The 19516-nt window shown below is 42.4% G+C and overlaps 1 protein-coding gene across 4 annotated transcripts in view; it reads right to left on the bottom strand.

Moving 5' to 3' along the window:
• Positions 1-19516, bottom strand: part of LOC126194683 (influenza virus NS1A-binding protein homolog) — a 286130-nt gene that overhangs the window by 51032 nt on the left and 215582 nt on the right. For 3 of the 4 annotated variants that reach the window (XM_049932892.1, XM_049932889.1, XM_049932891.1), the window contains exon 2: positions 6684-6847. In XM_049932892.1, the coding sequence (XP_049788849.1) occupies positions 6684-6818 (135 nt within the window). In that variant the 5' untranslated portion in view covers positions 6819-6847. Of the gene's footprint in view, positions 1-6683; positions 6848-7034; positions 7541-19516 lie in introns of those variants that run through there. The other variant, XM_049932890.1, reaches the window with a different exon arrangement.

Below are 19516 nucleotides of genomic sequence, written 5' to 3'. Positions count from 1 at the left end.
CGCATATTTTGAGCTGCTTATAGATGCAACCCTCCTGACATTAAATCAATAAAGCGATGGTATGCAAAGTTTAACGAAACAGGTAGTGTTTACGATCGTCCTCTAAGTGGAAGGCCTCGTGTGAGAGATGCAACTGTTGATTGTGTTCGGCAATCATTTCAACAGAGTCAGTCTAAATCGACTCGTCAAGCATTACGTGAACTTCAAATACTGCAAGTAAGTGTGGTGAATATTCTTTATGAAAGGCTTAGGTTGCATGCTTACGAACTGCAAATTGCGCAGGCCTTGCAACCGAACGATTTGCTGACACATGCTGAATTTGCAACTGGGATTCTCAACAGGATTGATGGTGTTAACGATTACTTAAATCACATATGCTTTACTGATGAATCTACCTTTCATGTCAGTGGAATGGTAAAAAGACATAATGTCCATGTATGGGGTTCAGAGTCTCCACATGCTACTGTACAGTTACAGAGAGACAGCGAAAAAGTGAAAAAGTGAATATTTGGCGCGGCCTCATGCATAACAAGGTTTTTGGACCGTTTTTCTTCTCAGAGAAGTCCATTACTGCTAACATTTACTTAGACGTTTTGCAACAGTTCATTGCCCCACAGTTAGATGAATAGCAACCATGGATACTTTTTCAACAAGATACAGCAACGTAAAACCAGAACAGTTATTCTTTTTTTCCTCCACGTTCAGTTCTAATTGCAATATGGCAAAGTGTAATGCATTCCAACATCTGATGTCTGTAGTCTCAAACCCACAAACCACCGAAATACTGAAATTAATGAATTCCTGTCCAAGCTGCCAGAGATGGCAGTCGTGTTTGTGAGATGTGCTTGTGTGTGTGTGTGTGTGTGTGTGTGTGTGTGTGTGTGTGTGTGTGTGTGTGTTTGTTTGTTTTCTTCTCTGAATGTGTAGCAATCTTTCCATTGCAGTTGTCAGTAACTCAATGTGTCATCTTTATGGTGAGTAGTAATCTATTCTTTTCCTAATATTGTTGTGTTACTGAGTTCTATTTTCCTTGAAAATTAGGAAGAAATGACCCATATTCTACACTTTTGCTGTTAATTACACAGGACATGCAATTTCATACCTGCTTATTCCTTTAGGATCATTACACACGTCCAACCAGATTTTAATACACACTATCTGAGGGAATTTAAACATATTATTCAGACCCATTACATTGTACAGTTGTTTTTTCTTTTTCCCAGAATATTTTTAATTTTACTTTGACATCGAAATTTTATGAGTTTATCATTAAAAATTTACTCTCTCTTACTTTCTTTTGAATGATTTTTCTGCTTTACCAGCTTTTCCATTCTGTCTGATACTTCTATGAATACTCTTATGCATACAGACACTACTCTTCTGTAATTTAATTTAGACTATAAAATAACTTCGATGATTTTGTTAATTCATGCCGAAGACTGCAAATACTGTGCACCTGTGTTGTACTTATCAAGACATGAGAAGGTACCACATAAAGGCCACAGGCGCCTAGCACAACAGGGACAAAAAAAATTCTAGCCATACAGTGGAACCACACTCACATTCAATGAGTGAGGATCAGGCACTTACCAAACACCACCTCTGGACCACATCTATCAATGCCAGTCAAATCACTACATATTTTACGATCATTGTTGACATTCTACACTACAATATATAATGTTTACTTGGTATTTTTTGTTAGGGGGGGGGGGGGTTGTTTTGGGGGAAGAGACCAAACTGTGAGGTCATCGGTTTAGGGATGGATGTGGAAGGAGGTCGGCCGTGCCCTTTCAAAGGAACCATCCCGGCATTTACCTGGAGCGATTTAGGGAAATCACCCTAAACCTAAATCAGGATGGCCGGACGCAGGATTGAACTGTCGTCCTCCCGAATGAGAGTCCAGTGTGCTAACCAATGCGCCACCTCACTCGGTTAACTTGGTATTAATGAGGTGTATATTTTGGCTCGCTAGTATGATATGTTGCCACTACAACCCAACAAGGGCATTAACTGAGCAAAGTGTTGCCACAATTCGTGACATGAATGTACATGCTGAAAGTGGTGGAGGTGGAATTGCGATTTTTTGTGGCAACAGTTTTGTTTTATTGACTGTGCAATAAATAACTTTATTTAATATTTATGTTGTACATTTCATAAATGTGTCCTTGGTAGTATTTTAGTTTCTCACATTACAGTGAGGTGTTTGTTGCGTTCATGTGAACTTTACATGAAAGTAAAACATTTTATATTCATGACATATTCATATTTCACTTCTGTTTGCATGTAACACTTTTGGAGAGTTTGAATTACTTTGGAAGATTCTCCGTTCTTCCAGTTAGTGTATTCAATACCGTTGAACACATTTTTCGCATTGATCATGTAATGTATCACATTGCAGATCCTTCCAAGAACGTTACGTGCAGTGACGAGTGCACGGGCGGCTGCGCAAGGCCAGAAACAAAGAATGAGTCGACAAGTTATTAATGAATATGAAATAAGGCGTTAGGCTCAGAACTTTTTGATGAGGAACAAACATCTGCTCCATCCCTAACTTGAGTATCAATTTTATTTCGAAGTATCTGAAGATTCAACCGTGAATTAAAGCACTTATATAATTACAGAAATGAAAGACATATTATTATAATCCGCTACACACACACACACACACACACACACACACAGGAACTAAAATCTGTATACACATTTTGGTTGCCATCATTCTGAGAGGAATTAATAAATTGTTCAATATGGCAGTCGCACTTAAAAAGATTCTAGTTTAATCAGAGCATCATCTTTGCCTTTAGGCGGACGGGAACACAGAGACCCACTGTCCCAATAGCCCAAGCTGTGCTAGGTTAGGAAATGTCCAGCTTTTTTTTAAAAAAAAAAAAAAAAAGAAAAAAAAAGAAAAAAAAGAAAAAAGAAAAAGAAAGAAAGAAGCGGCGAGTTGTATGGTACAGCATGTTACAGATAGACCTTTACCACCCGATGAATTAGCACCAGAACTACTTTTTCCAGTCTTACGCACATTACTGTGAGGTGCCGACAAGCTAGCAGAACCCTTGAGTGGGGCCACTCTTCACATTCTGCAATGTCTTCTTGGAAGGTTCACTAGCTGTCATCTCGCCTGCAACAGCCTGTTGTTGACAGGTACACTCCACCATGCTATGGGAAGTTTAACAGCTCACTACTTCGGGCACAGTCTTGTAATGATGCTCAGTTTTCATCACTGTTTTGGTCATTTGGCAATCACGAGTATTTCACAATATTATGGGAGAATAGCAGTGCCAGCCACGTGGTAAGATTCCCTTTTGTTGTCGAAACCTAGTTCTCAAGGTTCAGTATTCTCTCTGAAATGTTCTCAGTTAAACTTGTGTAGTTACAGTTGAGTGTTATTTCTATGTCATGCTGTGAATGAGTGTCGGTGGAAGTTGCCCTTTGTTAAGAGCATGTTGTTGTGTGCTAATTTTGAACATATCTGTGTTATTTTTTAAATCTCATTTGTGTTGCAATTTCTATCCCCCCCCCCCCCCCAATATCCATTCAAATCAGTAGCTCTCATCAAGTGGGCTCACAACCACGCCTTTCCACAGCCTGGTACTGGGTAGAACATGATAGTCCAATGGCCTATCAACATTTATATTGCCTCCTACATGGGAGCAAGTTCTTTTCATTCAGGCCACCTGGGATATGGAATCTGTGGCAGGCAGTGTATGTGTGTCAGTGAAATCAGTGAATGCAATTTCTGGTCATGTTTCAGTTTTCTAAGGCGATATTCCCAGTTTTCTTTCTTTAATATCCTTATCAATAAATATTGTTGTGTGCCCTCTTATCACTAAATACAACTATGTTTCTAATTTAGGAGTAAGCCAGGGTGGAGGTTCTGTTCAAAATGGTTCAAATGGCTCTGAGAACTATGGGACTCAACTTCTGAGGTCATTAGTCCCCTAGAACTTAGAACTACTTAAACCTAACTAACCTAAGGACATCACACACATCCATGCCCGAAGCAGGATTCAAACCTGCGACCGTAGCGGTCTTGCGGTTCCAAACTGCAGCACCTAGAACTGCACGGCCACTTCGGCCGGCTGGGGGTTCTGTAGAGTGGGGTGGATGGAGGGAGGAGAGGAAGATGAATTGGGGATGGGTAACTAGCAGCTCTGAGGGAGGCAGCAGGTCTGCTGGCTAGGAATTCGGGAGGAATGAGTGGCAGTTTCACGGGGTAGACATGTGACACACACGTGCCAGAGCAAGTGGTGTGCAGCTCATGAAGGTGGTGCGGATTGGAATGGTGTGACAGGAAAACTGTTGGGTGGAGGGTGTGGGGACGGACAGTTAGCAGAGATTGAGGCCATGAGGGTTATGGTACCCAAGGATGTGTTGCAAGGATAACTCTGGTCTGCATAGTTCAGAAAAGCTGGTGGTGGAGTGAAGGATCCACACGTTCAGAGTTGTGTATCAGCTACTGTCCTCAGCTGTGTGTTGAGGCACTGGGTGGTCAACTTCGTTCTTGGCTACAGTTTGGTGGTGACCACTGATTCTTGTGGACGGCTGATTGATTAATATACTGACATAAAAAGCTGTGCTGTGATTGTGGCATATATTTGTCTATGGCATGGCTGCTTTCGAAAGTGGGCCTGTCTTTGGCAGGGTGGTGGTGGTGGTGGTGGTGGTTAGTGTTTAACGTCTCGTTGACAGCGAGGTCATTAGAGACGGAGCGCAAGCTCGGGTTAGGGAAGGATTGGGAAGGAAATCGGCCGTGCCCTTTCAAAGGAACCATCCCGGCATTTGCCTGAAACGATTTAGGGAAATCACTGAAAACCTAAATCAGGATGGCCGGAGACGGGATTGAACCGTCGTCCTCCCGAATGCGAGTCCAGTGTGCTAACCACTGCGCCACCTCGCTTGGTTCCTTTGGCAGGGCAGGATTAGCTTGTAACAGGACTGGAATAAGAAGTGGGTGGACAGGGCAGATCTTGCACCTGGGTCGTCTACAGGGGTATGATCTTTGTGGCAAGAGATCAGGAGTGAGTGTGGCGTAAGGATGGAGCAAGATGACATGTAGACTGGGTGGCCAACAGAAGACAACTTTAAGACCACTGGGAAGGATCTTAGTTGCATGTCCCTCGTTTCTGGGCATCATAATACATAACCAAGGCCCTAGCAAAGGGTATGGTTCAGTTATTCCAGTCCAGTCATATAGGGTGACAGGGTGGGGTGGGGGCACTCCTTTGTAGCTGATTCTTTGAGGTGGTGGAAGGATCAGGGGTGTTTGACAATATAGCACAGGAAAGTTTGCGAACTAGGTGGGGGTTGGAGTATAGTGCTTCTCTGTGAAGGCCCTCTTAACACCTTCAGTATATTGGGCAAGGGAGGTCTTCACTGTCTCCAGGTGGTGAGGCCGTATGTGAATAGTTTTTTGTGTGGAAGGGATGACTGCTATCTCAATGCAGGTACTGTTTGTAGGTAGTGGGTTTAATACTGTCAGATGTGGATGGAGCCAACAGAGGTTGAGGTCAATGTCCAGGAACATTGCACACTGGACTCAGCAGGAGCAGATGAGGTTGATAGGTGTGGAGGAATGAGGACAGGGTGACTTGGCCCCGAGTCCACATCTTGATGTCATTAATGATCCCAAACCAGACATCAGGTTTGGGGTTTAGGGAGGCTAGGAAGATTTCCTCTAGATGACCCACAAAGAGGTTGGCACAAGATTGGACCACGAAAGTACCCCATGACTGTGCAGCAGATTTGTTTACATACCTTCTCTTAAAAATGTAGTGTTTTTAGATGATAAGGTTTATAAGGAATGGAGTAGTGGGTTTGGAGTCTGATGGGCATTGGGAGAGGTAGTGTTCAACGGTAGCAAGGCCGAGGGCATTTGAGGGATGTTTGTATATAGGGAGGTGGTATCAACAGTGACAAGCACGGTGCTAAGATCTGAAGGGGTGGGGACGGCACAGCGACGGTAAAGGAAGTGGTTGGTATCTCTGATGGGAGAGGGTATGTTTCGAGCCACTGGCTAGAGGTGTTTGTCAACAACAGCGAAAATTCTCTCAGTAGAAGCATAATAACCCAGCTACAAAGGGGCTGTTCAACACACATCTGAAAAAAATTAAAAATGTAAATAGCCTTCTGCATCTGACAGATTTTAAGTTTTCTATTAACCACTTGCCACAGTTCCTGGGAATAGAAATGAATCTTATGCTGTGTGTGTGTGTGTGTGTGTGGCGGAGGGGGGGGGGGGGAGATTTGCTGTGTACATTGTATAAGAAGCAAACAAATTACAACACACAATACAAGTGATGTAGAAACAAACAAATTATACACACTCTTACAATTTTGTGCCACTTGTATTGCATCACTACCTCATGGAAGAAAAAGTTTGGAACTGGCAAACTGACGTCAGAGAAGTCCAAGTTCAATTTCAAGCAAAAATTTTGTTTCAGTCATAAATCTTATACTGAGAACTAATTTCATTACGTACATTAAACAGTCACTGTTTAAGAACTAATTTTCTATAGCCATTGCTATTTATGAATAAGCTTTACAAATTACATTACATTCCCTGCAACATGTTCATGTTACAATGTAAATCTGTGAGAACTACACAGTTTGTGGTTAAGCCAACAAAAGAAAAAAAGATGATCTATGCAATCCTATCACGACGTCATACTTACATGCAGGACAACATCACAGAAGTGTCGATTCTTTCGCATCATGTGCAAAGCCTGGAGGGTGCGCTGGCTGTGTTTGTCATCTTGGAAGGTAAGTCCGTCCACAACTTGGGTAAGATGCCCTCCATTCTCAACCATCGTGTCTTCACCCTCACCAAGCACAAACTCTGCAATGACAAAAATGTGCCCGTAGAAGCAAATTGAAAGAAAGGTGTGAATGCAGCCTATACAAACTTTATATTTGGTGTGAAAGGAATATACATGAATTGTAAGACGGAAAAAGCAACATAAAATTGCTACCAGTTTATACAGAACAGTTATTGGAGGTCAATTCAATGGCAAATTATCACATACCTCTGCTTTTTCCCTCCATGTGTGGGCCTACTTAATTTCTGATTCCCTTCCGATTGTTAACGTGAATTAGTGGTACGCATGTAAAAACTTCGCGCTCCCCATTAATAGTACCAAATTTTAGTCACCGTTTACTGTCGTCAGATCTCGACAATCATTTCAATATCCCCGCAGATGTTGCTGTTGTCCCCACAGTTACTACGAGCCTCCCTAAAGACAACTGTAACAATGTTTACTTCACAGTCTATCTTTAAATATTTTGGAAACACTTAACACAGATTAACCGAAAATAACGCTATTAAAAGTTTCGTATCTGTCGATAACCATCACTTTCTAATCCAAAAGCAATTACCCCACAATCTTCAGAGCCATTAACTTCGTCCTACAATCACGAACCGCAAGCTATGTACAAACTGAATGAAAACGACAAAAGATATTGAGAAACAAGTGACTTATTTTTATAGAATTCCAATTTTACTATTGTCATAATTTCCCGATCCGCCTTCAGTCATATTCTTCGAAATAGAACAGAGCATTTCGACGCACTTATGGGAAAACCGTGTCATGGCCGCCTGTTGTGACAGTTAGGAAGCGCGTGCGCACTAGAAGCCCACCGTACAATGCCTTACAATAAACGGATCAATAGCACGCAACACTGCTGCTGATAACTCGTTTTACTGACTTTTACAAATGGCGGTCAATGCTCTTGTCCCACAAGTTGCAACAACGATGCAAGTTCCCAGGAGAACAATGTGTGTTATCTTCAGTATTTGCAAGATAGATATAAATGATCACAACAAAATCCAGAAGAAATTTGCGCGTTTACGAGGGCAGCTTGTAACTGCCACATTTTGAGTTGATATTAACAATTTTTTTTGTAATACTGGTACGTTACGCATTAACATAGATATCAGTATCAGCGGAATGGTATCGTTTGTGTGTTTATTTCATTCAATGGATGAACCGCAATTCTGTGCTCGTTTTCGATTGATCACTAAAGTAAATTTATCAAGAATTGGTTGAAGTTTTAGGAACCAGTTTCGTTAATTCATCAGTTAAGAAAAGACGGCTGAATAAAACGTGAACCTTACTGCTCTCGACATAAAACGTAAGGACTGCAAAAAAAAAAAAAAAAAAAAAAAAAAAAAATCAATAATTCTTCCGGGCCATATACTGGTCGTCTCCACAACAAATCAAAACTTTTTCGGAGTAGCAGTGAATAAATCTTTAACAGCTATGACCGTTAAGACTCATAAATGAGTGGTTCCACGAGATTAAAGTATTAACGGATGTGAATTAACTTCTCCCGTCGTTCTGAAAGTTCAAACTTGACGTTAAGCAGTCGGCTGAAGTCCTCGACAATCGCCGATATTTCTACAGGCGAACGAACATCCCGTCATTTTCAGGGCGATATCGGCGGTTGTTGACGTTACGGGCTGCATTTTCGTAGTTATTTTAACAGTGTTTACGGGCAAAATTTTCATCTACCAACTGCATATCCTTCGCTGAGTTCTGGCCTCGATTGTTCATGAGAATATTTCTGAGACAAATTTCGCAAACATACCAAATTGGCACACTGCGGACGTATTAAATTTTTAAAGCCTCCTATGGACAGCGTAAATAACTGCTTTATGCGGTATGGTTTTGTATTTTTTTATTGGACTGTCGCCGTAGTGTTATTTTTTTAAGAGTCTTTAGTGACTGATGGTGATAATCCACTCAAACTTGTGAAGCCCAATGAGAAGCTGTTTGATTTAATAAGATGCATAATTGATTCGCAATCGATTGTGAGGAGAGTCGACAATGACAGACGTAAGGGCGGAATTAATTGAAAGTTAGTCCCCGAACCAAGTTTGTATGGCTTAATTGTATGTGTAATTGGGATAATGGAAAATCGATATCCATACAATATCGATATTGCGAACTTTAAGATCGATATTCCAATATCGTTTGTGAACAGTAACATAGGCGTTAAGGACAAAAACCGGGCCACTTGTTACCGCTTTTAATTTCTTTGTCATTTAAATTTATCTTTTTCTGAACATGTCTCTTAACTACTATGCCATGATTTTACTCGTGTCGGGGATCACTTTCTGTCCGTCGTTGGCGCCCGATAGACGGTAACAGGAACCATTTCACTCTCAATCGTACTCGCGTTTCGAACACAAATGTGTTGCTACGACGACACAAGCCAACGCATTTGCCAGAGTAGTTAATCTTCCCGATAAGACGTCGCGTGTGTGTTAAAGGGCATGTGTCCTGTCACGTGACCGCGCCGAGTCCATTCCATTGCCCCATTGTTAATATGTCGTTGACTCACCCGTGAAGCTTCCATCTATGTACTCTCCGGTCGAACCTGCCCCACTGTTTCGTAATACAGTAGGATCAAATTTCTACTCTATCCTGCGACACCTATTTTGCGAGATATGAATTTAATTCGGTTTGGAAATTCCCCGTTACGCAAAAGGCTTCGTTCATTTTGTGCGCTGTCTTTGGTAGGTAGTTTTGTTTTACTGCTTTTCATAAAAAAATACTGGAGAGACAGAACCTCGGTATATTTTATACTTTACAAGTCAGGAACTGAATAAAAATAACTTCAATGATGTATAAATATTAAAAAATCTTTTACTTTAATTACAACCAACCATACGTCATTAATTCTGGAGATTTCACCTGAGCAGGTCTGCAAGCTCTCTAAAGAGTTGGGTTCGTCGAAGCGTCTACGTGTAGTTACTTTGTTATATTTCTACACGGACACGGGTGTGCCTTCTGTATTGCTCTTGTCAACAGCACACACCGTCCTCGTGAAATGGCGTATCAGACATGAGAAGACGGATAAATGTATATAATGAACGGCTTAGTGGAACTAGCCTCAGTGGCAGCCCTCTGTAGTCAAATGATTCCGCGATCATGTGACGCAATTTTAGACAGATGCCACAGCCATTGCAGGGTTTGAAGCAAACAGAGAGGTAGTCCATGTTAGGGAGAATAAACCTGCCTGTCGTCCGGTAATTGCTCTAGAATTAAGTACAGGCAATTTCTCATTACTGCTAAGTCAATTCCTATTTACCAGAGTTTAGAGAATAATTAACTAAAATCCATATCCACGAGAGCAACAAAGAATTATGAAGTTTAATCTTGGCACACGAGGGAAGAAGGGATGATCCTCACTTCACTTAATAGACGAAATATTTTCGTATCGTGGGTGCTAAAGATGTCTGTAACCGTGTTGGACCGATACTATACGATATTACAGTGCCAGTGTCATGCAATATCTTATTTATCCGCCGAAACCGGGCGGGTGACTCATGTAAAATGTCGCCTCTGTATGGGAATATACGTAATTGATGTATGCGTACAGGTTGTAGACACATGGTTGAAGACAGGGAAATTTGGGTCTGGCGGTAAGTTGTGCTCAAATGGCCGAACGGTAAGGCGACCGCTCGCGATATAAGGCGACCGCTCGCGATATGCGGGGAATCCAGGTTTGAGTCTCGGTCCAGCACAAATCGTCATTGTCATTTCATTAAACAGCTGATGGTTATTCCACATTCGCAAATACGAATGCATTTCTTGTATTGTGTTGGACCGAAGTGTTTATCGTGATTACTTTCCTCTTCTCGCAGCATCCAGTAGTCTTGCACCCAAAGTCAAATTGGTTCAAATGGCTCTGAGCACTATGGGACTCAACATCTTAGGTCATAAGTCCCCTAGAACTTAGAACTACTTAAACCTAACTAACCTAAGGACATCACACACACCCATGCCCGAGGCAGGATTCGAACCTGCGACCGTAGCAGTCCCGCGGTTCCGGACTGCAGCGCCAGAACCGCTAGACCACCGCGGCCGGCTGCACCCAAAGTCAACCAATCATTTACTTTACAAGTAACGATACTGAACCGCCTTGACCAATGACTAGATAAAATGCAAACGGGACAGAAGAGTAAAAATGCCGTGGACTATTTACATTAATCGAAAAATCCAAATTAATTATTCGAAACAGCTTCCGATTTGTCTGAAACAGGAAATTTACAATCATGACCAGTTTTGATTTATCACAGAGACAAACAGTTGGAGGGTTTTAACGAAGGACAGAAAACAAACAAATAGCCCACAGGACAGATTGGAATGGAAGGTTCAAAATGGTTCAAATGGCTCTGAGCACTATGGGACTCAACTGCTGTGGTCATAAGTCCCCTAGAACTTAGAACTACTTAAACCTAACTAACCTAAGGACAGCACACAACACCCAGCCATCACGAGGCAGAGAAAATCTCTGACCCCGCCGGGAATCGAACCCGGGAACCCGGGCGTGGGAAGCGAGAACGCTACCGCGCGACCACGAGATGCGGGCGGAATGGAAGGATTAATTATTACTTAATGTAAGTGAAATAGAAGTGGTCGGGACGTACAGCCCGGCACAAGGAGGTAAAGGTCGTTTTTTCCCCAGATTGAAAGAGATGAAAAGTTGCGGACGACGACCTCCTGGAGGAGGGTAGATAACAGAAAACATTGATGCCTATCAGTGAAGACTGTAAAATTTGGGAGAGAGGGAGGGGGAATCTTTATCCAGCAATGGATGTCAAAATTATGAAATGATACAGACGATGGATAAAGAGTCGTACAAGCAACCTACAATTATGTACTCCACTGCAATTCTACTGAAAAACTGCATATCCTTTATGAAAAACACCGGCGGAACATTTACAACCTGAATTATACCTGGTTTAGAATAAGGAAAGTTATCGAGAGCTAGTTGTTTGCTGGATTGTTATCACAGCAACAAAGAATCACAGCTCGATTTTGGTGACATCTGTTCTGTGCTCAGTTTTCATGTCGCTGTGCTATCTCAGCTGGTGGTTGCTATTCAGCTACAGATGACAATATTGTCGTCTATAACGGGGATAAATGTTCAGTTCTTTCATTACGTCGAATGTGCCATATTTCTCCCCCTCTTTTCAACCATAACAGACGCACGCACCATCTTCTTCACTGCTCAACATTTACGAGTAAAGAAAGATAAAGTGCATCAATTTCTTCGTCTGATGACGACAGTCTGATCCATTCGTAGCACGACCATCCCGCGTCTCTCTGACAGCGTCACTTCCGTGTGAACTTTTCACGTCGCGTCCACGCCATGACAGACTCGCCGCCACCAGCAAAATTCAAATGGCTCTGAGCACTATGGGACTTAACATCTATGGTCATCAGTCCGCCACCAGCAGTCCGCGCCAACCGTTTCTGTGTAAATTAGGCCTAACAGAAGTTGTGCTGTCAGACTTACAAGAAATGTGATTTTTTTACATTTGTTTTCTGGACACTTGTGCCAGGAGCAGCGTTTCTAATTAAATAAAATCTTATGGCATTTCTAATTAAATAAAATCGTATGGCACTATTGGCCTAGAGACCACGTCTTACTGGTACGATAGGATTTCTGAATAAGCACAATCGACTGTTTACAGTGGAACATTGGCAAGGCGCCCCTGCCTAAGGAGGAGGAGCCCTCGGAATGATTGGAGAGGAGGGTAAGTGGTTTGCTTACATGGGGTGTCAAGAGGGTAGAGAGGTAGAGGGAAGACTGGGGGATGGGGGTGGACAGATGTCTTCCATGTTGGCCGACCGATGTGACCGAGAGGTTCTAGGCGCTTCAGTCCGGAGCCGCGCTGCTGCTACGGTCACAGATTCGAATCCTGCCTAGCGCATGGATGTATGTGATGTCCTGAGGTTAGTTAGGTTTAAGTAGTTGTAAGTCTAGGGAAATGATGACCTCAGATGTCAAGTCCCATAGTGCTTAGAGCCATTTGAACCATCTTCCATGTTGGCAAACCTTCAAAATGTAGCTGCGGAAAACAATTAGTAAATTTCCTCGCCACTGGTCACATCGCATACTAGTGGAATTCGTTTCTAGCAGTCCGACGGTGAAGCATGCTAAATCTCATTAGCTGTTAGGATTCAAAACTGAGCCGCCTTACATCGTGACGCGCACTACAGCAGACGTTGTGGACGTACGTAATATGCGACGGGTATCGCATAACTTGCGAGTGTGCATCTGCGAAAACTTTGACATCAGCAGCTCCTGACTAAGGAGAAAAAAAAAACACTGGGAATTTGCGGACTGCAGCTTCCGATTGCAAGATCGTGTCTGCCAGCAGAAACGAAGTACAGAATTACGCATCTGATGCTTGTTTATGTTCGCCGTTCACCCCCTAGGTCTCTCTCTCTCTCTCTCTCTCTCTCTCTCTCTCTCTCTCTCTCTCTCTCTCTCTCCCCCCAATTCCCACAATACCTCCATAGATGTCCACCGACTTCAGTGGTTATAGACTAATACTGTATGATGTACCGTTACCGCTACGTTTGTTGTTTTCCACGATTTTCTCCTTGGGAATTTGAGAATTTATAATAATCTACGTTCTCAGTTTGATTTTTCCGTCTCTCTAGTCTAAGTTTCTCATTTTCGTTATGATTGTTCGTAAAATAGCCGCAGAACCTGTATTTGCCTAGTACCTACGTCTAGATCAAAACGCACCAGAAAGTGGTAAGCAGGTGGCCCTTTCTCATGGGCAGAGACTACTAAAAATATGCATTTTTTTTTGTTTCTAAGTACTTTTACACAAAGCCTCTTAAAAGGACGGGAACGAAACTTTACTTCACCACCATCTAACGCGCCGCGCGCGCGAGCACGCACACACACACACACACACACACACACACACACACACACACACACACACGCGCGCGCGCGCGCGCGCACACGCACACACACACACACTGCGTACAGCGTGTATTCTGGGATATAACAGGAACGATCATTCGAATCAAAAGAGTCTAGTAAAAATGGACTCAATAATGTATACCTTAAGAGCGATGAGCACTTTTTCATCTTCGCTAACGTGAAACTTTTCTTCTAACGAAGAAGTATTCACAGCTCAAAATGTGTTCCATCTTTGAGTCCCGTGTTTACTATATGGACTTTTTTGCTTCGAAGGATCGCTCCCGTCATACCCCTGAACATATTGATCATTCATACTGGGACACTATATCTGTGTAAAACCTCAGAATCAAGCCATATGTAGTTAAATTTCTTGATTATATTTAAAATTCATTAAGCCTTTAATCAGAAGCGTGAACATGGTATTTCTTGTTTCCATTCATTATGGCTGTGCCTTGAATTACCTTTTATCTGAGGGCTGAGAGAGACCCGAACCGGAGAAGTGCCTGTGCGCAACCGCAAAACGGGTAGTGAAGCCCTAGCGGCAAATGTCAGCCTTCACTGTCACTGCTGTAAGCGAATTAATACTGGGTGGTTGGAGTTACAAGTGCAGTTACGCACAGTGGTCAAGTGCGAGTTATAATTATCGTATGGCGGCGGTACTTTTATAGATATTCTAATGTGTAAATGCGGATACGGATTTATGCTGGAGAAACAATTAGTTCCAATTTTGACCACCACGCGCAAACCTGGCGCTGTGAATGCAAGAAAGACGTATAGAAATGTTTCCACATGTAATGGATTAGAAACTGGACGTGGACAGGAAAGGTCAAACGAGTGAGGGGGGGGGGGGGGGAGGGTGACGATGCCGATTATATTATTAACCGCAGCTTAGACAATTAGTTTAACATGTGCACCGGAGACGTTGACGAGCTGCTGTACAGCGCCAGATTTGCACCCAGTGGCCAAAATTGGAACTAATTTTTTTCCCATACAAATCTGTTCTGCACTAAAACATAGCATATCTACCAAGTTTCGTTGCCATACGATAATTACAGCCCACACTGGACCTCTGTGAGAAGCTACACTTTTCTTATAATCACCCAGTATTTTTAGCTCAAGCCGCAGTGTCGACGCCAGCTGATAAACACACGAACTGCGACGAATTCTTCGTTATTTACATTACATCTCGACTAAAGTGTCAGTGTGTCCATGGTGATTCTCTAAGCTAGAAAGTTTTAGTGCCTCACGTCAAAACACCGTAATATTATCGTCCACACCAATACTGTCCCTGATCTTGTCGAAGATCCGAGATCAAAGACGACGCTAACATTGATAAATTAAATCTTGACTCCTTTATGTGTCGGTTTTTTATTTTTCATGCATGGGAAGCCTAACCTCGAAAGGTTGTATTACAGATGGATTAAGCTGTGCGGTCAGTGACGCGAGGTCTGCGGGAAGCTGAACCACACTGGCGGCACCCAGTCTCTTACACCGTTGGAACTCTGCCAGCGAACACAGCTGCATGCAGTCCCAATTCCTTTTACCACTCTACCACCGGTCCGGTGAGTGCGCCAAGCATGTAGTGCAGGCGTGGGCAACCTGCGATGACCCGCGGACCTGATTCACATTACTCACACGCGAGGGCGGCCCCGTCGTGCGACGCGACAGCAGCGCTCCTAGCTCACGAAGTCAAAACTATAGCGTTCGTGACGTTAATATTTGTAGGGTAGCCCACCGATACGAGTGGCGTCCTTTCCGGACACGCCACGCGAATAAATTATCCCTCAATTTTTCAGAAAACATTCATTTTACGTTCATCCTAACTTCAGATGTTTAGGTGTCTTGAACAGAGATTCCTTACTTACGACCTTATACAAAAGCTGCCTTAAATAAAACTTCCGTTGCAAAGTTTTGTAACGCCGTTAGTGAAGAAATAACGTTGGCGACACGTCGATAAATGTAAGAAGACGGGATCTAGGCATCTTGAAATGTCTTCGCGGAAAACTGACTAAAAGCAACTGATTGCTGTTAATTCATTATAAATTAGCTTTAATTCTAACAGTTGCAATGATGTAACATGCCCACAACGGACAAGATTATTTACTTATATTAACAGTAGAGAGAATAGAAGAATGACAATGGGATAGGCAGGACCAGCCGATAAGCAATTGTAAGTAACTTTGTCATTATCGGCCACAGGAAGGCCACTTGAGTTTTTGTTGATAATAACACACTAAATTTCAAAGGAGCATTTTTTAAATGCTTGGCCAAAAATACTTCTGATGAGCGGCATAGGCATGCGCATGGGTTGTCTCCGTGACACTAAATTAATTTCTTTGTCCATTTGAAAAAGTATAAAAGTCTTCATCCCTGCAAACTAGCATATATCGGCTGTACTATAAAAAACTGTAAAGATGCGAACAACAGGAAGGTGAATTGTCAAACCAATAATAGTCGCGCTGACACACGCAATACATACGGTTAATAATGAGAATATTTTGGTCGGCATCTATGTTCGTTGATATTTCCCATGTATTGAAAATACAACAACTTTCACCCTCAGACAGTCAATAAATTGACATATTAACAATAATATTGAGTGTGTGAGAGGCCTTTCTTTCGACCGAATTTCTCCCATACTATGCCCCGCACCCCTTCAAGGCAGAGAGATGCGTAGTCCCCCGCTCTGCTCACGCACATAAACACAAGGGCCATAACTTCGCGCGCAAACTGAAAACGTGTTCGTTGTTCAAATCAGGCAGCGGGAAAATGGCGTTTCACATGCACAACTACGCAAAGAAGTATACTAAAAGTAGATTAACCAAAACGTTGCAAGCAGCTTGACAGTAACGAATGCTGACAAGTGTGAAACCAAAACGTAGAAAACTGTTTATATCCAAACACAATGAGTTTAGAATTTTAGATCAATGCTTTCGTTTGGACCACGTAAAAACGTGGTCGCATTTTCAAAGTATACGTATCTGCTGAATGCTCCGGCAGATTTGCTATTACAAGAACTGAAACTCTCACTACAGCATGCTGATGAGTTAGTGATACACATATCATCGGCAGTTTTAAGTTTTTGCGCATAGCGGTAATTAGGCAACTGTAAAAGAAAATATTTGTGGCCGAAAAAGCAACGAAGAATACCGGGAGTTTCAAAATGAATCTCGACGTTTTAAGGCTTTATAGCATTTATTACATTCAAGTTACAATTAGAAATAATACATTTAATAAAAGAGTAACTCAAAGTTTCTCTTACAAGTGTTCGAGGTCGTCGAGTCCCCAATGGATTCACTCTTGGGGGAGGGGGGGGGGGGGGGGGGGGAATTGAAAGCACATCAGACGTTCTGAGATAACCGGTCTGTGCGATCAGGAAGGATTTATATAATACTCCCCTGCCCTGTAACTGCACACGTGTGCTGGCTTTTCTTTGATAGTGCTACGACCTGTTCCTACCAACGTCGCATCGAAGTTTTGTTTAGCACTGGATGGTGGAACCAACGAATAAGATTTCTCGTTTTGTTGAAAGACAGGTATTTATAGATTAAGTATCAACTCACACAAAAAACAGAAACTTGGAGTGCAATTATATATGTAATTTTCTTTTCCGACCACTAAAAATCAAGAAATTTCTGGAACTTTTTAATAAGTTGTGTTTGGGAAAACGTTCCTGTTGGTCTCGTCACCTTTTTCTTGCGGAAGTGCGTTGTTATTTTATCTTTTCACATCGACTGGATTGGCCATGTATATTTTCCATTCTTGTGAAAAGGCTTTCGAATTTCACTGCTCTGTAAATGACAAAAACCAATATTGGACATAACGGTCGAACATCACAGTTGAAGTTAACTGTAACCAGCTCCACTATTTTTAATAACTAATTTATTTTACCGTAATTAGTTTCGGACCTGGGTCCATCGTCAGAGGGCGGTGAGGGCCACTCGTAAATACATCGTTTTTCAGATAACGATTTACTTAATTATATGCTTGTCACGAAGAAAAAAAATGAGTATTGTCTTTTGCAACTGAATACTGATTTTGTTTTCAACTATCATGCATCACCAGTGCCCGATAAAAGATAATTGTTTACAGGTATTTTTATGCGAGACATGTAATGTTTCCTGGCACCGCATTAAGCTTATCTTAATATTTACATTTACAGGACTGTGACTTATCACTTGTGTTTTTCCGGTTTTTTTTTTTTTTTTTTTTCCCCTTCCGAGTCCCCACTGGCTCTTGGATGGGTACCAGACAAACACAGTTTAAGTGTTCAATAGCTCGATTTGTTTTGCACGCTATCCTCTAATTTAACTATTTAAACGAGATTTTTACTATGTTAAATTTTGCTTGGAAAGTGGAAGAAAGTACAGCACCGCATTCGAAATGTTGACTATGGCTTTTGGCGAAATCTACTATGTATAAGAGTTTACGAATAGCACACCAATTACTGACAGTATGGGAGAAGTAACGAAAATGGTTCTGGAAAATCGCCGTATCACCGTCAGAAGTTGCTGATGATGTCGAGGTATCCTTTGGGTCATGCCAAGCAATTTTTTCCAGGTGCTTTTGGCATGAAATATGTAGCAGCAAAGTCTGTTCCGAAATAATTAGACTTGGACTAAAAAACGACGTCGCGTGGAAATCGCTCCGGAGTTGCTCAATGATGACAGCGATCCAGGGCTTCTAAAGAAGGTTATAACAGATGATGAGACATGGGTGTACGGTTAGGAAGTCTACACCGAGGCCCATCCGTCCCAATGCAAACTGCCTGAAGAGCCAAAACCAAGAGAGATTCGACAACTTCGATCACACGTGAAGGTTTTCTCACTATTTTCTTCGATTACAACGGGATAGTGCATCACGGGTTCCTGCCTTATGGTCGTAGAATCAATAAGAAATACTAGCTGCAAGTTATTCGCCGTTTGCTTGAAGTAATCCCAAGAAAATGGCCAGAATTGTGGCAAAACCAGTGGTGGAAATTGCATTACTATAATGCTCCCGTTTACAATCTCAACGCTTGATCGTGAGTTTGACAAGAAACCAAACAGTTACGTCGCCTCAGCACCGTACTGGTCGGACATGGTCCCCTGCAACTTTATTCCTGGGGCTGAAGAGAACCATTAAAGGACGTCGCTCTGCCACCATTGACGAGATTAAAATAGTATCGCTGAAGGAGCTTACCGCCATAACTAAGAGTGAGTTCCAGAAGTACTTCCAAGATTGGGAAAGGCGTTACCCAAGTGTATTATACATGGAAGCGCCAAAGAAACTGATACAGGCATGCGTATTCAAATACAGTCATGTAAACAGGCAGAATACGGCGCTGCGCTCGGCAACGCCTTATAAGCGTCTGGCTATTGCTGCTACGATGGCAGGTTATCAAGATTTAAGTAAGTTTGAACGTGGTGTTACAGTCGGCGCACAATCGGTGGGACACAGCATCTGCGAGGTAGCGATGAAGTGGGGATTTTCCCGTACGACAATTTCACGAGTGTACCGTGAATATCAGGAATCCGGTAAAATATCAAATCTCCGACATCGCTGTGGCAGGAGAAAGATCCTGCAAGAACAGGCCCAACGATGACTGAAGAGAATCGTTCAATGTTACAGAAGTGCAACCATTCTGCAAATTGCAGCAGCTTTCAAAGCTGAGCCAACAACAAGTATCAGTGTACAAACCATTCAACGAAACATCGTCGATACGGGCTTTCGGAGCCAAAGGCCCGGTCGTGTACCCTTCATGACTACACGACACAAACCTTTACGCCTCGCC

Source organism: Schistocerca nitens, chromosome 7, assembly GCF_023898315.1.
Source record: "Schistocerca nitens isolate TAMUIC-IGC-003100 chromosome 7, iqSchNite1.1, whole genome shotgun sequence".
Lineage (NCBI taxonomy): Eukaryota > Metazoa > Arthropoda > Insecta > Orthoptera > Acrididae > Schistocerca > Schistocerca nitens.
The sequence above is the reverse complement of the archived record's forward strand: the minus strand, read 5'-3'. Positions and strand labels throughout refer to the sequence as shown.